Below are 17,923 nucleotides of genomic sequence, written 5' to 3'. Positions count from 1 at the left end.
TACGTGAAAACAGGCTCTTCGGGAGGCATGTCTACACTACGGAGGCTATGTTGCCAAGGCCAACTGGGTTCTCCCAAAATGTGGACAGCGAAGTTCGTCAGATTCCTGGGGCTGGCGCGATCATGGATCTGACCCAGTGTGACATTTATGGGCATTAAGAATCAACATCTTTTCTCCTAACAGTGTTATTTTGTTGCCTGAATCCCCAGGGTCAAAACAAGAATCCTTGGCTGGCCTCTGAAAACACTGTGACTGCTTTATTAATCTCTGAAAATATGTGGCTTCTTCTCCTCTCCAAGGGCAAATATACTGAGAATTCTTACGGTATTTCCCTGTAAGACAGGAAATGACAGTCCAGGCGTAGCGGTGGGGACTGCAGCAGTCGAGTGGGACCCAGTGACATAAGCCTCCCTCCTCAGTTCTTCCTAAGATCACATTTAGGTTTTTCACACAACATATATTTATTCAGAAAAAAAAAATTGCAATAAATTATAATAAAAAAGATGACATGAAATACAGAATCCCACTAGCAGCTTTGCCTAGTGACCAAGACATTTGGGGGAAATACAACAAACAATTACAGAGTAAGAATCAGGAAACAGTGAAAGGGAGACTAATAGCAACATCACCACGTGGGGTTGAACTGCTTCTTCCCTAAAACGATAGATGCAGAGTCCTCCCCTACCAGCTGGCTCTAAACTCCTTACTTCAGAGGCGCTAGGAAATAGTACATGAGAGGTACTTAGGAATTAGAGGGTGGGGCTGGAGTAGGCACAGCAGGGAAGCAGATTTCTTATGTCTGCTCTATTTCTTGTCCCCCCTCCCTAGAGATTGTCTAAAACCCTCAACCCTGTGTACGTCCCAGGACCAGAGCTGGAAAGAAGGTTGAGGCAGGAAAGCAACTGAGTGCATCTGCCTTCTGGAGAGTGAGCCGGATGCCGCACACAGCCCCACTAACCACATCCCTGACCACCTGAAGGCCCCAGGTGGCAGCAGACTGGAAATGTGTCTAGGACAGGCGTTTCCCTGTCTGTGTGCTACGACCTTGCCCCAGCTTCTACCATCTGCCTCTCCAGCGACCCCTTTCTGGACTAATGGAGATGACAACGCTGTTCTGCTCAGTCTGCCATTAACTAAGCTCAACACCCAGCCCCTGGCCTAACAGATCTGCAGCTATTTGGCAACCAGTAACTTGACTCCTACTTCTGTAATTCCCACTCAGGAGAGGCTTTAGCCGGAATATCACAGGATACATACCTTTTCTTCCCCCAAAGGACTCAACGCATAAGAGATGGGGGAATTGGAGAACCACTCATGGCAGGTGCTCCCGCGGCTCTCTCCTTTGATGCTCTAGAAGAGTCAATGCCCAAGACCACACACAGAGCCTATACATGAGGCTCCTGGGATTTCATGTGAACATGTGACAGTGAGTCAACTCAGGGTGGTTTTAATGAAAGAAAACCAGGAGGAAGCTAACTGCATCAGGCAGTTTTGCAGTCAGTGGCTGGTGGCTGGTTTGCCAACCAACATAGATTAATTTTTTTTAAAAAGGGCTGCCCCGCAGGAGCTTGAGTAAATGACAAGCTCAGAGGGTTGTCTTGGGCGGGAGAGAAGGTGCTTGGTTCATCCTACTGCACAGTCTCTTTTACACAGCACTGGAGAAGGTGACTGGGAGCTAAGGGCAGCTGGTTGTAGAGCCCAGGGTCAGTCCTGATGAGGGAGCGGGTGACATCTGCCCCTGGTACTTCAGAAGACCGGAGAGGGGGGTTCTAAGGGTTATCCTCAATGCCCCTGCTGGGGGAAGGAGCAGTTACCACAGAGAGGCCCACTTGAGGTGCAGCCTCCCTTTTTGACTGTGGTACAAGTGTTGCTCTGGAGGTGGATTTCTAAGTGGGGGATGGGCCCCACAGACACCCAGGATTGGTTCTCGTGTAAAATTTGAATAAGAACCAAAATGGATGGTAGGAAGCAGGACCTGTTGAGCATGAATATTCTCACTCTTGAAACACTCAAAGTGCTTCCACTCTGACTGTGATTCTCTCACATCAATGAGATGTCATCTCTAACAGTCCCTAACATTCTGCTACTAAGTGTGGTCTGAGACAAGAGAATATGGTTCCACCCATTGCAGATCCACAATAGGCCAATGTTAGAGAAATGTACAGATGCCATTGTAGTAGAGATGCACAAATGCATGTAACAACTACATGGAGATGGTTATCTCACTTTTGGAGACACCCAAGGAGTCACTAGCCTCACCCAGACTTCTTTTGACATGATAGTATTAGCAGAGTAGAGGGCAAAGGGGTGATAAGGGGAGGGGGTGGGGCCAAAGTGCTTTAGACGAAGGACTACAGACAAGTCTGAGCTACAGCAAGTAGTGCTTGTAGGCCTAGAACGGGAACATCTCAGAGTTTAGGCCTCGGGTGCTAAGGACAATCATGACAGCTGGGCAGGAGGGCAACAAACACATCCCCAGGTAAAGGAGTGTAAATACAGATTTCTTTGCCTTACAAAGAGAGAACACAAAAACACCAAAATATGGTAACTTTGGCTTGGCAATATAAGTCTAAAAGTATCTTGCTGCGTAGGATATGGTAAGGGAGGGATTAGGAAACTCGCTTCCTTTCGCACTAGAAACAGAACTTTTTCATGCCAACAGCCTCAAAATTCTGCAACAGACCCTTCCTGTGGCGTATCTTTTCAAAACATTCTGAAATACTTGGTGCCCAAGATCTTCCGCCTCTAGAATCTTGGAGAGTAGTAAGAGGAAAAGGCTTATTATTAGTCTTCATCACTCCCAAGCAGAAAACTCAGAAGGAACTGGGTAGCACGCTGGCGGTCACTTGGAGTCTGTCTTGCCATAAGGTTGGGTGGAGGCCTTAGGAGGAGACTAGTGAAGAGAGTAGCTAGAGGGCGAGAGAAAGAAAAGGGGAAAACCCTCGGTCAGACACAACCTAAGCGAAGCCTCAGGGATGGGGGCTGGGGGGCCAGGGAATGAGGGCAGTGGGAGGAAGTGACTGGCGCGGGCCTGGACACTAGGGAGGGAATACACGTGTGCACCGTACACGGACCGTCCCGACCAACGCCCCCGTGTGGCTGTTCTTGGGAAGTGCTCTTACCGATCATGTTGGCGCTGACGTTGTTGTACTCAGAGAATTTTAACAGTTCTCGAAGGAATGCCATCAAGTAACGAAAAACATTTCTGTGGCATCCTGGAAGCTGGGAAATCACCTGTTTTTTAAAAAAGGGGGTGGGCAGTGAGGATAACAGGTGGAGGAAGGGAGTAAGAAGAGCTCACAGCTGCCATAAAAGTAGTTTATAATCCAACCCTTACAGGACTCCTCCTTTATTTACTCATGACCAATATAGTACCTGTCAAATGATAACTCCTGAGGCAGAATGCTCATACTGTTTGGCCCCTGTCCACTCAATGAGCAGGTCACGCAGTTATCACACATTCGCATGCATGCCCCACCTCAGGAGCAGATGGGTGTTAGCCTAGTCTTTTCCCATCTCCCTAGGCAGGTGGCTGTGGTTTTCTCTGCAATGCCATTTAGCATGGGTGGCAGCACCTCCCAATACTCACTAGTCTGATTCAGAGGTATTCTCAGCTATTGTGCATCAATATCATTTCAAGATTAAAAACAAACACCAAGAAGACAAAAAGAAAGGCTCACAAGTGTCACCCACCCTTCCTGGTCATGTCATCCAGAATCCCATGTACGATCTGTTTCACTAATCTTACCCCAGAGTAGAGGTATCCACCCTACTCAATAGGTCAACAGGAAAAGGGTGGCAAATATAATAGGAAATAACACAACCTAAAATTTAAGGGTCCCAACTCTCAGTGCTGGTGCCCTGCCATGAACAACAGATCCAGACCCATCCTATCACATAGCTGGCTGCCCAGCTGGTTTGGTAAAACTCAATGATTTCTCTGTGGGGGAACATGCCTCAAACACATTCTCGGAGCGATAAAACTCACCTGTCGGCAGATCCGGGGATCCTGAGCAGAGTCGAGGCATCGCTGATAGAGCTCATAACAGATGACAGGCTCTGGCAGGGCTTCCAGGAAAATGAGCAGCGCCTCAGCCACTGAGTGATTACTGCCAGCTGGATTGACTCCCGTCAAGGGAAAGAGGCTCCAAGGAAAAGGCCACACTTAGACCCGATTTGCTCCCTTCCTCAAGCTCCCTCAGGGATGGTTTCCTTCCTCGTATTCAGAGCGCCCTGATCCTAATTGGGGTTTGATATTTTATTGGTCCAGGTATGCTGCAGCTGAGTTGTTACAGAATTGATCAAAGACTCTTGGGAGGTTTGGCCCAACTTGAAGGTCAAGGGAATGTGGCCTGCAGAATGACAGTTCACACTAGAAACTAGTCACCAACGTTTCCCATCCTCCTCCCTGTCCTGGTGACAGGAGTGATCATTGGCTTAAAGCAGAACAGCACCATGGCTGTGGGCCCTATGTCCCATGCCAATTAAAAGTCGTCATTATCTAACCCTTGATTCCTTTTAGTAAGAGTCTGATAAGGAGAGAGGTCGAAAGTTTCTGAGAGGAATTAACTGTATAGTCAATGATTACCTTATAATAAAAGAGAGCTACAAAGAAAATAAAGATGGAAAAAAAAAATCAAATGTAGGTGGGAAGAAGAGTTTGGGCAAGTACACATCCAGCTTCCTAAGCCTTTGTCGAAAAGGATACGGATTGTCTTGGGAATGCTGGTATCCAGACAATCAATGATCTGCTGTAACTCCTCCTGCATTCCAGGGGTTTGGAACAGGTCCTCCTACCAAAGAGGTCACAATGAATGGAACATGGCAAAATGATCAGCACTAAGGTTCTGACGATCACCCAGGGCTCAGGAGAGCAGCAGGAAGCAAAGGGCAGGGTGAGGTGCATATTCGTGATTAGGAACACGAATATGTTCCTAATACATAAAAGGTGTGACAATGGCCCCTTTTCCCTTTATCATCTCTATAATCTGTCTGAAATTTTATTTCAAACTAGAAAATTATCTTCAAAGGTTTCAGCCTGTACCTGATATGGCAGGGGACTAGAGGACTCCATGGGGAGACCAGGTGCTCCCACTTCTAGCCTCCTGACAAGTAGAAGGCAGAGTCCAAACATGGAACCACATTCGAATACCGATACACAGAATGCTAGGGCAGGAGTAAAAGGGCATGTCCATACCAAACCTTGCCTTCAAGTTCTTCACTTTTCCATAGGTAAGACAACATTATCTTTCAATTTAGTCCCAAGAAAGTTTTCTTTTTTGGAAGAATGGGTTAGGGGTGGCAGGTATTTTAGATAGGATTGAAAAGTGAGGACCAAATTAAAGAAATGGGCTTGAAGTTTGCTTTGGACTTTGAAATCTGCAATGCCTCCATGACAGCTAAAGCAGGCGTTACAGATTCAGGTGCTCAGCAGTCCAGGGGAAAGCATGTGTAGCCAGGAGACAGGGGAGGAGTTCGGCCCTGCTCCGCCATTACTCTTATGCCGTGGTCTTAGGTAAATCACCTAGCTTGCATGCTTCAGCTCTCACATCTGTAAACGGGGATACTTCCATCTGCCCAGGCAATCTGATATGACAGTGCTGCTCTGCGGAGGTGGCTTGGGAAAGTTAAAAGCACTGCATATACTGACGTGAGGTATTATCATTTCCCACTGGACTCACACACCTTCCAAAGTTGCAGGGCAGGCCCACTCTCACTCACCTGGTGACAGGCGTGTCTGAATAAGTGATCTACCAGGAGCCAGATCTCCTTGGGGACCTTAAGAGGTTTCTCACTGGCACCTTCATCCAAGGGAACCATCTGCAGCAGGGATTTCTCCTAATAGATAAAAAGGGGTGAGAATCCAAAGGGTCTCAATGAAAACTTCTGTGTGTAACAATCTCCCTCAAATTCTGCTTATGTGGGTATAATCTCATCTTCACCTCTTAAGACTTTTCATATTTTCTCACTGGGACACTCCTGGTCAGAAGGCATTCGATACGGATTCCCACAGTTAAATGATCTCCTTTTCTAGATGTTTCACTTAACCGTTAAGCATTCCACTTGGGTTTATTATGTTTATCACGTGGATGCATTGTGTGCTGTAAATCCTTTCAAGGGTGACACTGAGAACCAGCAATACAGTCACGGTAGAGCCCACACACCACCGGAGACTCATGGACCACTGAATTACAATTGTCAACAGAGCACTTTGAGAGAGAGCAGCATCTACTTAGGTTTTTGTTGACTTTTTGTTGTTGTTGACTTTTAACTTATTCTTCTTTCAGGTCTTACCACAAATATCAGAGCTTGCATTGTTGATTTAAATGAGGTTCTCTGGTCCTCAGGAATGAAAGACAATTCACATTAGACCTACATACATGAATATTTCAGGCTTGATAGAAGGTCTAATCTTAAGGCACTAAAACTCAAAGTCTTAAGATCCAAAAATAGTAAACGGAATACAGCATACCAAGAGCCAGAAATACCACGAAAAGTCTAGGCTCTGAGTCCAGAAGTTATTCTTTATAGTAATAGCTCAGCAAAGATTTCTTGGGGCTTTGACTCCTTTCACCTAACTTTCTACTCTATGTTAGATTCTCCTGAAAGAATCTCAGAGGAAAACCCAGAAGTGACATAAATTAGATCAGTAACTAAATCTGAACTTGAAAATGGGGAATAAATTCAATTATCTTATGTTTATATAGTCAAATATAAATTATACCAAAAAGATATCTGAAATAGTTTAAAAGGCACCTGAAGGCAGCCTTCATAAAAAATCTAGTGGAGAAAATGGTGACGAATTTTTGGCATCTTCCCCCTCCTACACCTCCGGCTTAAGGTCATATATGATATATGTTCAAATTTAGGAAATGCTGTAAATTCGATCCACAACCCTTATTTAGCCGTGTCGCTTTAAGGGAAAGAAGAGAAGCATTTCATTACTTCCAGATAGTGTGTACGCTAGAACAGAGCAGAGGGTTCTTCTTGACATTCTGTTCTTCAGTACGCACTGGTGACCTTTTAAAGCCACTGTGCGCCTTTCTAAGGGAATAAGGAAGAGAAGGCAGCATGACAGTTGGTTATCATTTAAAATCTATCTTCTTCACATTCGTTTTGCTTCCTTTCTTTCTTTCCCTGGGAATCTATCACTTGATATTCACGTTTCCTATAGTTGCCAGACCTTCTATCAGTGGCTCACCCACTAACTTCTTTCCAGTTGCAAGTATTAAATCCAGGCATCCAGATGATATCTGAGCCAAAACACTGTCCATAATGCACTCTGCTCACTTTCTGGACCAAGTGCAACACAGGTACAGATTCCTTAGCAGACACCTTCAAGCTTACCATATAGAAATTATTCAGCACTGATTCATGTACTTTTTAAAAATCTGACATCCAATTAGCACTTTTCCTGTACTAAGGCATTAAGGCAACACAAGGCACTGTTCAAGATGAAAAGACACATGGCCTGCTATTAACAGGGAAGGGCTGGGAAGCAGAGCCGTCTCAATCCTCAGTGGTTTCAAAAGGTTAATAATATGCCAGTAGGTTATATACACCATCCACTATCCATTTTCAAATTCATGTGTGATAATATGAAATGTCATACTTGTATCTCTGAAGTCTAGAGAAAGATTATGCACAAGAAACAATACTTTTTAAAAAGTCCACAAATTATCCTGAACTCTAATTTTCAAAGGGAAACCAGGCATGCTTTGTCTTCTTCTTTCAATGGGACACATTTAGTGCCTGATAAGCTCACACTCTGTAACGTTAGCGCTATTAACTGAAGCACAAAAACAGTACACCATCTCCACCAACAAACCGCATTAAACTCCACCAAATGGGGAGGTCACGTTAGATACTGTGTGAAAGTGCTTTAAGAATGTTTTTCAAGCCCATGTTTCTCTACCGGATGGCCCTGTGTGGAGCCAGGCAGCCTCCAGCTTGAAGATGGAGAGGTGGCAAAGCACCGCAGAAGGAGCGTTCGCTCGGTTCCTTCACTGGGTATTCAGAAGACCCGGGTTCTAGTCCCCTCTGCCTCATGCCCCTGATGTCAGGAGCAGTATAACTTCAGCGAGGTTTTGAACCTTCTTGGGCCTTGGTTGTCTATTAGAATGGAGAAGACACCTTACCCTGTCTGAAGGCAGGGAGCTCTACCAGATGATCCCTTATGATCTCATTCAGCTCTAGGATTCTAGTCTATGATCTATTTCTTGATCGTACCTGTGTATTCTTTCAGTAATTAATCACTATTATCACTTCCCCCAAATTACTCTTAATGCAACAGAAATTCACTTCTGCTTTTACTATCATCGGAAATGGAAAATGGCAAACGGTACCCTCCTCCATCTCACAAGCTTTCACATACATCAAGACAGCTCTTTAGTTACTTCTTATTTCAAAAATACAAATCTGGAACCTTGAGTCCTATTGCTTTTATGTACTGGGTCTCAATGACTTGACTGGTGCAGTAAAATAAACATCTTTCCTGTACTTCAGACACACTTAAAGACAGCTGGCAGGACTTTGGGGGATTCTCATGGAGTCAGAGGTGTCTGATGTGGGAAAGCCTCGGGATAAATTCCAGGGACCATGGCTAAATGTTAATCAAGCACAGGGAAACACAGAACCGCCAATGGATTGCATTACCTTTTCTAGGAAGCTGTCTTCTTCCTGAGAGCAAAGCAGGAAAAGAAAGTCATTGACAGATAGAAAATGATTAGAATTAATTAACAGAATTAGAAACAGATCAGTATTATTAGAACGCACTACCTCGCTAGATACATATACTTTAAACAGCTTTAAATTCTTCAAATAAATCATGATTGTTGAAAATGGAACATATTCTCATATGCAAAATTCTCTATCATGCATATTCAAATTTTGTGCAGCATATTGAGACTATCGCTCAAGAAACATACATGTCCAGTCCTAGACTTTTGTGTCCTTTGGCAGCTGCCAGCTGAGCCGGCCAAACACCCACTGATATTTCCTTTTCCCGTGCTGCCTGGAGGCAGGCCCTACCGCTGTGCTGTGTGGCACCTCGCTCACCCTGACACCACTTCAGTGGAAGAATTTGGTTGTGAGCCCGACAGCGGCCATTCAGGAGATGGTAAGCTTCTCTCCTCTCCACTGCCATACCTCTCACCCTAGCTAGCCTCCCAAGCAGTATCTCACACTCCTTTCCATTGCCCGGTACCCTCTCCCCTCCTCAAGGGCCCCTAGAGTCCTCAAATATGGAAGTCCCTCTGAAATGCAAATTCATTTCATTTCAGACCTTTGTGGACCATAAGATCCATCGTTATCCCCTACTGTGTTTTCCTATAGAGTATAAGAGAAAAAAGAGAAGCAGGGGAGAGGGAAGAAGGTACCTTTTTAATCGCCTCTGTCTTTTGTGCTATTATTACAATGTAACAATGACAACAGTGACAGTAACTACTGCCACCACTTAGGGGGCATCTGCCATGGAGCAGTAACTGCGATGTCATTTAGTCTGCACATACGCACAAAGTAGATACTATTCCCGTTTTACAGATGAGGAAACTGAGGCTCTGGGAGATTAAATCATTTGCCCACAGTCACACTATTATGTATTAAGTGGCAGAATCAGGATTAGAACTCAGGTCTGACTGACTCCACAGTCATTACCACTATGCTCCCTTAGATAGCTCAAAACGGATAAACTGACTGCTTCTTAGACAGAGAGGCAGGGGAAAGCTTGGAGAATGTATTCTACTTCCAGCAGGCTAAAGACAGTTATAAAGCAGCAGGGTTAGTGGAAAGAGTACAGGCATGGGTGTCAGACGGTCCTGGGTACAAATCTTCATGCTACCTCTTATTATTTCATACAGACTGCAGGCAAGTTAGTAAACTTCATAGAGCCTCAGTTTCTTCATCTCTAAAACAGGGATAATAACATCTACCTCACAGGGACAGGGAAGCAGTCTAAAACACAGGGGGTGTGGGGCAGTGGTGGCGCAGTATGCCAGCAGCAGGCCTGGTCTCTCAAAGCTCCCTGCACCTCCCCAGCAACTCCCAATCCCGCCATGGGCCGCCAAGAACTTGGATATAAATCCCACGTCTCGGTCTGAGAGTAAAAGGAAAAATCCTGATCTTACCGTCACAGATGTGCAGGAGGCTGGAGGTGGGGAAATATGTGTTCCCTGATACTCCAAGTAGTAACGCTGAATGCATTTGTCCCAAATGACTGTTATATATGCTGGGTAGGGTTTTTAGTATTATTAGGTACATTATGAATTAAACATGCTTTTGTAGGTTTACCTAGACTTTTAAATACCATATATAGAATGAAATAAAAATAATCAGAGTAACAGTGCTTTAAAAAGTATACATATTGATAGTATTGTAATTATAACACTTTTTAATGTGGAAGTTAATTCTGAGTGCCAAACACCTAATTTAACTAAATTTTGGAGCACAACCTTTTTTAAAATTTAGAACTACTTATTAACAAATAGAGAATTTGCTTGTCTGACAGACTTCTCTATTTTCCCTCCTATGAATATGTGCCACATGATATGATGAGTAAAACCAGGCGGAGTTTTTATATACTAACCTGTCAAACCAAGCCCTCCAAAAGGTTTTCTTCAGGCATTGACTACCTACCAGTGCAAGGCATTGAGCTAAATGTCTTTGAGGGGTAGGGGGGGTGTGAAAAGTGAGGCTACAGAGAGGGGAAAGACACGGTCCCTGACTCGGGTTTACAATTGAATTGGGGTAAGGATTCCCAGAATTTATGGCCTGGCACTACTGTAATTCACCAATATGAGTTCTCAATAAATGGTTAAAACAAACAAACAAACAAAAAAACAGGGGTTCAAAGGAAAGAGAGATGGCTTTCAACCGGGGCTGTCAGGGGACTTTTTCACAATGGTGATGCAACCTAACTAGCCCTTGAAAGATTCACAGGATTTTAAAGCGCAGAAATGGGGTGGGGACATTACAAGTGGGAGGGGACAGAAATAAACAAAGGTGCAGAGAAGGTAGATCACAAGGTGAGATTAGGGAAGAGTTAGTCATCTGGTTCGTGGGGAGCAGGAGGGAATAATGAGAAAAATAGTAGGAAATAAATCTAAAAAGGTGTGTTGAAGTCAGACTTTGCTGGACCTTGAATGACAGGTAAAGCAACTTGGATTGTATTCAGCAGGCATGGGGGAGCCACATGTCTAACTTTAAGCAAGGAAGTGATAGGCCCCAAAGCTGTATTACAGAAAGATCAGTCCGACAGCCCTGAAGAGGGAAAATAGAAGGCTAGGGAAATAGAGGTGAAGGGAATCGTTAAAAGGCTATCGAGGTAGGTCAAGCAGGAGAGAGCAAGCACCTCAACTAATAATGGGAACATAATATTTTTTAAAAAATGAATGGGGCTTCCCTGGTGGTGCAGTGGTTAAGAATTTGCCTGCCAATGCAGGGGACACGGGTTCGAGCCCTGGTCCGGGAAGATCCCACATGCCGTGGAGCAACTAAGCCCTCAACTAAGTTGTGCGCCACAACTACTGAGCCTGCACTCTAGAGCCTGCGAGCCACAACTACTGAGCCTGTGTGCCACAACTACTGGAGCCTGCGTGCTTAGGGCCTATGCTCCGCAGCAAGAGAAGCCACCGCAATGAGAAGCTCGCGCACTGCAATGAAGAGCAGCCCCCTGCTCGCCGCAACTAGAGAATAGCCCGTGTGCAGCAACGAAGACCCAACGCAGCCAAAAATAAAATACAATTAAAAATAATACAATAAAGAATTATTTAAAGAAATGAATGGATACAAGAGAAAACTCTGAAATCAAAAGGACTTTGATACTGGTGGAGGGGCAGCAGATTTACACTGAGAGTTTACTTCTCTGGTTTCAGGCATAAAGTAGGCGTAAATTATATTTATTTCAAGTCTAGGTTCAACTCTGAAAATAGAAACACCACTTAGCTCCCACTAATAAAGAGCATTCTCTTAAGGTAGTCCTAAGGTTGCTGCTAATCACTTAGTTCAACTGACTTGCCCACTCTCTGCAAAAGGCTACGTGTTGATCACATTAAAAGGGAAAAGCGTTCAGGAGTCCCCAGTGGGGCAACACTGGCATACTACAAATGCACTGCAAATCATTCTTCATCCCAGCATTCACCCTTAGAGGAATTTTCCCAGTAGTAAATGCAGCTAAAATCATGTAAAAAGAGTCATTTAGAGGCAGATTCAAATTTAAAAATAAAAAGCAGAAAACTGAATGGATACTGAAGTTCTAGAAAGGATTCGTTCATGTGAAATATAAAAAGAAACACAAACCATACACTTAACAGGATAAGAAATGGGTCGTTAGATCAGTAAGACAAAGTAAACACCTACTTGGAGAGATCACTGGGGACAATTAATCACCAAGTTGTTATTCATGTTATTTCAAATTTTTGATATTGTTCTCCTAATAGACATGTCCCCACGCAAATACAGCTGGTTCCCCCATCCCTCAACTTTTTTCACCTCTGTATTTACAAGCCAAACCTTTAACTGGTGGGTTCAAGCCTGGCCTCCTCTCTACTAGTCCAGTCTACATGCAAACCAGAATGTTCCTCCACATGTGTCCATTTACAGCCACATACAACTCATTAAAGACTTGCGGTGGATCTAGATGCCCTCTGGCTCCAGTATAAACTCATCTGCTGACTTCAAGATTCTCTATCCCCTGGGACTTCCCTGGTGGCCCAGTGGGTAAGACTCCACACTCCCAACGCAGGGGGCCTGGGTTCGATCCCTGGACAGGGAATTAGGTCCCGCCTGCATGCCACAACTAAGAAGCCCACATGCTGCAAGTGAAGATCCCACATGCCACAACTAAGACCCGGTGCAGCCAAAATAAATAAATAAATAATAAATACTAAAAAAAAGAGCAAAAGTGTTAATTTAAAAAGAAAAAAAGGGACTTCCCTGGTGGCGCAGTGGTTACGAATCCACCTGCCAACGCAGGGGACACGGGTTCGATCCCTGGTCCGGGAAGATCCCATATGCCATGAAGCAACTAAGCCCATGTGCCACAACTACAGAGCTTGCACTCTAAAGCTCGCGAGCCACAACTACTGAGCCTGCGCGCCACAACTACTGAAGCCTGTACACCCTACAGCCCGCGCACAGCAACTACGGAGTCCATGCACCGCAACTACCGAAGCCCACACGCCTAGAGCCCGTGCTCCACAAGAGAAGCCACTGCAGTGAGAAGCCCGTGCACCGCAACGAAGAAGTAGCCCCTGCTCACCACAACTAGAGAAAGCCCGCGTGCAGCAACGAAGACCCAATGCAGCCAAAAATAAAATATAATAAAATAAGTTTAAAAAATAACATAAAACAGAGTAATAACATATTTAAATATTTTAAAAAACCTCTCTATCCACTGCTCCCACCCTACTTAACCAGCTTCACACACCAAAACAGGCTGAATCTGAGACTGATTTTCACAGAGGTTAGCTGGTCAATCAATAAGCTTTTATAGCATATAAGGGCTTGAGTAAACAGCACAGGAAAGGAATCTATTGTTGATACAAATTACAAGCTCCACAACTCTCATTCTAAGTGACTTTCCAAAATATTGACTCACTAAACACACTGGACATGAGCCAATAAAGGTAGTAAATGTTTAGATTATCTGTAACCAAACTCCCTACTAACCTCGATTTAGAATTTAGCCATATTGTGCATACAAGTAAACTTTCTTAAATTATAAGAACCCACATAAACTCCATAATATTTTGCATCCAATGTATAATGAATAAATATTGACGATTATATGCTACTTAATATGCTAATTAATAAACCAGAAAAATCTATCTTAATTCTGGAAAAGAATAAGGATAATTACAAAACAGATTCTCCTCTGTTTGCCACCTGTGCTAATCCCAACAGTTCTAGTAGCGGCAAAGTCACTATCAGGCAGAATGAAAAGGACTTTCGCCAGTTACTTTATTCTGCATTTGGGGGGAAGAGCATGTGGCACAAGAATCTTTGTGAAAACAGTACAGGGAGAGTCAACACAGGCACTGAACTCATTTCTGGTTTCACTCAAATTTTAGAGTAAATAATACAAAAAAGGACAACAGGTATCATTATTAATAGCCTTGTCTCATGGGATTTGAAATATCATCTTGGGTCTTGGAACAAGCATGAATAAACAAACCTAAGAAAGCATTTCAGAAGGTCAAAATCAAGCCAAAAGAGAGTGGGAAGGTACTACAAATGGGGTACAGATAATCTTAGATTTCTTGTTTACTGCCCCACACTAATATGGATAATTTCCTCATCAATGAGATCCAGGAATTTATTAAATGCAACAGGCTGTGAAAAGAATCAGAACCCTAAATCCTACAAAATAAAAGCTTTAACAGAATAAATGGTGACCACACACATACAATTTAAAAAGAACTCAGCAATTTTGTAATGAAAAATGATCCGGGTTCTATTTTTTAAAACTTTGAATCATGTGTGCACAAGAAGAAGAAAAAAGGCTTCCTACAGAGCCATTAACTCCACTAAAGATTTTGACTACTTCCTATTCATGGTCAAATGTGGTTGAATTACTTGATAATATTTTAAATAAAATAAACATTTTTAATGCTGGTTGAGTCTCCTTCTTGTCACTTTAATTAATATGGGACAATTGCAGTAAAGGGTAGTATAATGTGTCTGCCAACTCTGACCAAATAGTTCCAGTTTATAGGAAATAAGGTGGGAGGAGGGAGTACAAAAAGACAGGTTTAAAAATTACCAAGAGGAAACAATCAGACAAATTTAGGAAATGGCAGACCCCTGACTGGACAACTGTCCTGGACTCTTAAAAGGCAAAGTCATTAAAGAAAAATGGAAAGGACTGTTCTACTCTAAAAGAGACTGCAGAGACCTCACCAAATGTACTGCATGAACCCAGATCGGATCTTGGCTTTACAAAAGCTATGAAAGAAATTATTGGGACAACTGGAGAAATCTGAATACCGAGTAGCTAGTTTTCTTAGGTGTCATAATGGCATTGTGCTGATATAGAAGTTGTTCTTTTTCTTAAGAGAGGCAGGCCAAAGTGTTCACTGGTGAAGTGACACATCACCACTTAATTTCAAATGGTAGAGCAAAAAAAAGTATATGTCAGTATATGTGTATAAGGCATGTGGGTGTTGTTCACTGTACTGTTCTTTCAATTCTTCTGCACATTTGCCATTTTCATAATAAAAGTTGGGAAAAAGAAAGCTGGGAAATGGTGTCTGGGATGGAGGCAAGGGGTAGGAAAAAGAAAGGGAGACAACTTCATTTGGAACATATCCTAAAAGGTGAAATAATACATTCAAAAGATAGGAATATGGTGGTAGAAGAAAAAATAAGTATCATGAAAAATAACAGAATGTCAGGATATGAATTTCTGGAAAAAAAAATGGTTGTCTCTCAACCAGGGCTAATACATTCAGTCATGAGGGCTCTAGGGAAACAAGCATAATTCCAAGAAAGAATGCTGGGACTGAACTCAAGGGTTTTAATCTGCCATCTGAGTCATCGCTAAAACAATTCCATGGCAACAGAACAGATCACACTCCGACAAGCCAGCAGCCTGCCCGCCGGTCTAGCCCTCCCCGCTAGATGATAACAATCACTGCTCCGGCTAGGCCAAAAGCATCAATGTGAATACTAATGGTAATGATAACATACGGCTGTCACGCCATCTAATTTTCTTTGGTAAAAGACCAAGAGTATACTTTCATAGCCCAAAGATGTCTGCACACAAATCCAACAATATTTTCACTTAGAAGAAAGGTTCTTAACAGAATGAACTCGTTACTAAATTAATTTACGTTCCTGAAGATAATAAGCATTTCCTCCATAAGGATATTGATATTATAGCTTGGTGTCAGGAAAGAGAAATCCTCCTCCTTTCTTTTCTTGAGTGAGTCACATTAAACTTGTATCAAACTTCAGTGCATATTATAATCACCCAGGATGCTGATAAAATGCAGATCCCCAGGCCTCGCACCCTGAGATTCTGATTCCGTTGCCAGAGGTGAGTGGGGGGAGGGGCCTGCACTTGTGTAAGGACCCCTGGGGGTTCTGAGGCAGGTACTCTGAGGTTCACTTATGGCCTGGGCTCCAACAAGCAGCTGAGTCTGACTTGGATTAGATACGATGATATAGTGAGGGGCTCTGGACTGGGAGTCAGAAAATCTGGGCGACAGATTTGTCACTATTTGGGCAAGTTATTGTCTCTGTGCCTCAGTTTTCTCATATATTTAATGAGGATAATACCACTCCCCCCCCCCCCCCGCCCCGTTACTGGACCTCACATGCATGCTAATTTATATAAAAATGCCTTGAAAGTATGAAGAGCATAACAAGTAAGCATATCTTTATAACTCAAAGATATAAATCTTTGAGAAGGGAGGCTTTAATCTAATTCAGTGAACTTCGTATTATCTCATATTCCTGACCAGAGCCAATTACATATTACCTTCTCCTCTTTCCTTTTAGGCTTAATCCAATGAAAGGCGTGTTAAAGTGACATTCTTATTCTTATTTATCACTTGCCATCCACCCCCCACTTCCCCTGCCAGCCCTGACAAAACAGGAAGCACAGAGAGAAGGAGGACATCAGTTAAGCACTGCGAAAATTCTATCTAAAGGAGATGCATGTCTTAGGATGCCTCTTACCAAGTCTATGAGTTTGGTAACAGGAACTTCTCGGATTGGTCTTTTCATTCGGCACAAAGCCTCTAAGGATGTACCAAAACAACTTGGGAAGTAATTTCCACTGATGGTCAAGAAGTAATCTTTGCCTCGATCCAGGTGAAGGACAAGAATATCTTCAATCTTATCTTCCCCTGAGTTCAGGATGGTCACAGAGTCTTTGCTGACATACACATCAAGGGAAATGTCCACGGTCTCATCTGAAATGTAAGAGATGGTACATGATAACAGAAACTTCCAGTGGAAAAGCAAAAAGGGGATGAGAACCAACAGAAGAAGTGTCCTCTAAAAAAATCATTAAGTGATGAAGGAGAGATGGGACAAACGGAAGAGGGAGGAGCCCCAATACAATGACAGTGAAGGTGAGAGACATATGGTTAGAAAACAAGAAGTTAATCAAAGGGAGGGGATGGTACATCGCGAGCAGAGACAATGGTAAAGGGAAAACTCACTTGGCTCCAAGTAGCCCTCACAAGGTTCAGCCCGAAGCCATGGTTTGCAGTACTGGCTGTCATTAAGCTTAGGGATGAAAGAAAAATGGCAGGGAACCTGTCCATTGTTGCTGATCTGGAACTTCTCCTTTTGTAGTTGCCGAAACTTCACATTCTCAAACACAAACTGGGGAATAACAGACAGACACAAACATGCATCACTAGTAGGGGAAGACAGTCAGTTGGATTATTCCATAGAGAATATGAATAAAGAATGAGGTCATTATTAACCATTATTAACTGCCGGGTGCACTCGCCAAGCGAGCCAGCTACCCACTGTCCCCTCTCACGACAGCAGAGAAGGAGCCAGGCAGCTCTTGCTACTTCTCTAGGCTGCTCTGATTGTTCCTAGGATCCTAAGAGTATAACCCCACCTTGGGTCAGGGCATGCATCCCATGACCAAGTCCTGGTTCCTGAGATATGAATTGGCCAGCAACTCTGAAATATTAAATAAGAGCAGCTAACATCTGAGGGCTTACTTTGTGCCCGGCGCTGTTTTAAGGGCTTTTGCATGTATTAACTCGGGTAATCCTCACAACCTCCCCTTTATCCAAAAAAGGAAACTGTGGCTCTGAGAGGGTAAGACGCTCGCCCACGGCCACACGTCTACTAGATGGCAGTGCTGGGACTGGAGTGGAGGCAGTCTGCCTTCAGCTCACAGTCTTCATGACTTTGCTGTGTTGCCTTCTCCTAGTAACATGGTTTCCCCTGTGCGACC

At 43.6% G+C, this 17,923-nt stretch overlaps 1 protein-coding gene across 4 annotated transcripts in view; it reads right to left on the bottom strand.

Annotated features, from left to right (window-relative positions):
- Positions 1-436: 436 nt before the first annotated feature.
- The window catches only part of OCRL (OCRL inositol polyphosphate-5-phosphatase), a 55,371-nt gene continuing 37,884 nt past the window's right edge, over positions 437-17,923 (bottom strand). For 3 of the 4 annotated variants that reach the window (XM_068533060.1, XM_068533063.1, XM_068533061.1), the window contains exons 17-24: positions 17,166-17,331; positions 16,678-16,913; positions 8,656-8,679; positions 5,722-5,838; positions 4,709-4,793; positions 3,989-4,116; positions 3,123-3,234; positions 437-2,909 (exon numbers count right to left, since the gene is read on the bottom strand). In XM_068533060.1, the coding sequence (XP_068389161.1) occupies positions 2,785-2,909; positions 3,123-3,234; positions 3,989-4,116; positions 4,709-4,793; positions 5,722-5,838; positions 8,656-8,679; positions 16,678-16,913; positions 17,166-17,331 (993 nt within the window). In that variant the 3' untranslated portion in view covers positions 437-2,784. The remainder of the gene's footprint in view (positions 2,910-3,122; positions 3,235-3,988; positions 4,117-4,708; positions 4,794-5,721; positions 5,839-8,655; positions 8,680-16,677; positions 16,914-17,165; positions 17,332-17,923) is intronic. The other variant, XM_068533062.1, reaches the window with a different exon arrangement.

Source organism: Eschrichtius robustus, chromosome X (assembly GCF_028021215.1).
Source record: "Eschrichtius robustus isolate mEscRob2 chromosome X, mEscRob2.pri, whole genome shotgun sequence".
Lineage (NCBI taxonomy): Eukaryota > Metazoa > Chordata > Mammalia > Artiodactyla > Eschrichtiidae > Eschrichtius > Eschrichtius robustus.
Note: the sequence above shows the minus strand (reverse complement) of the source record. Positions and strands in the feature narration are given on the sequence as shown.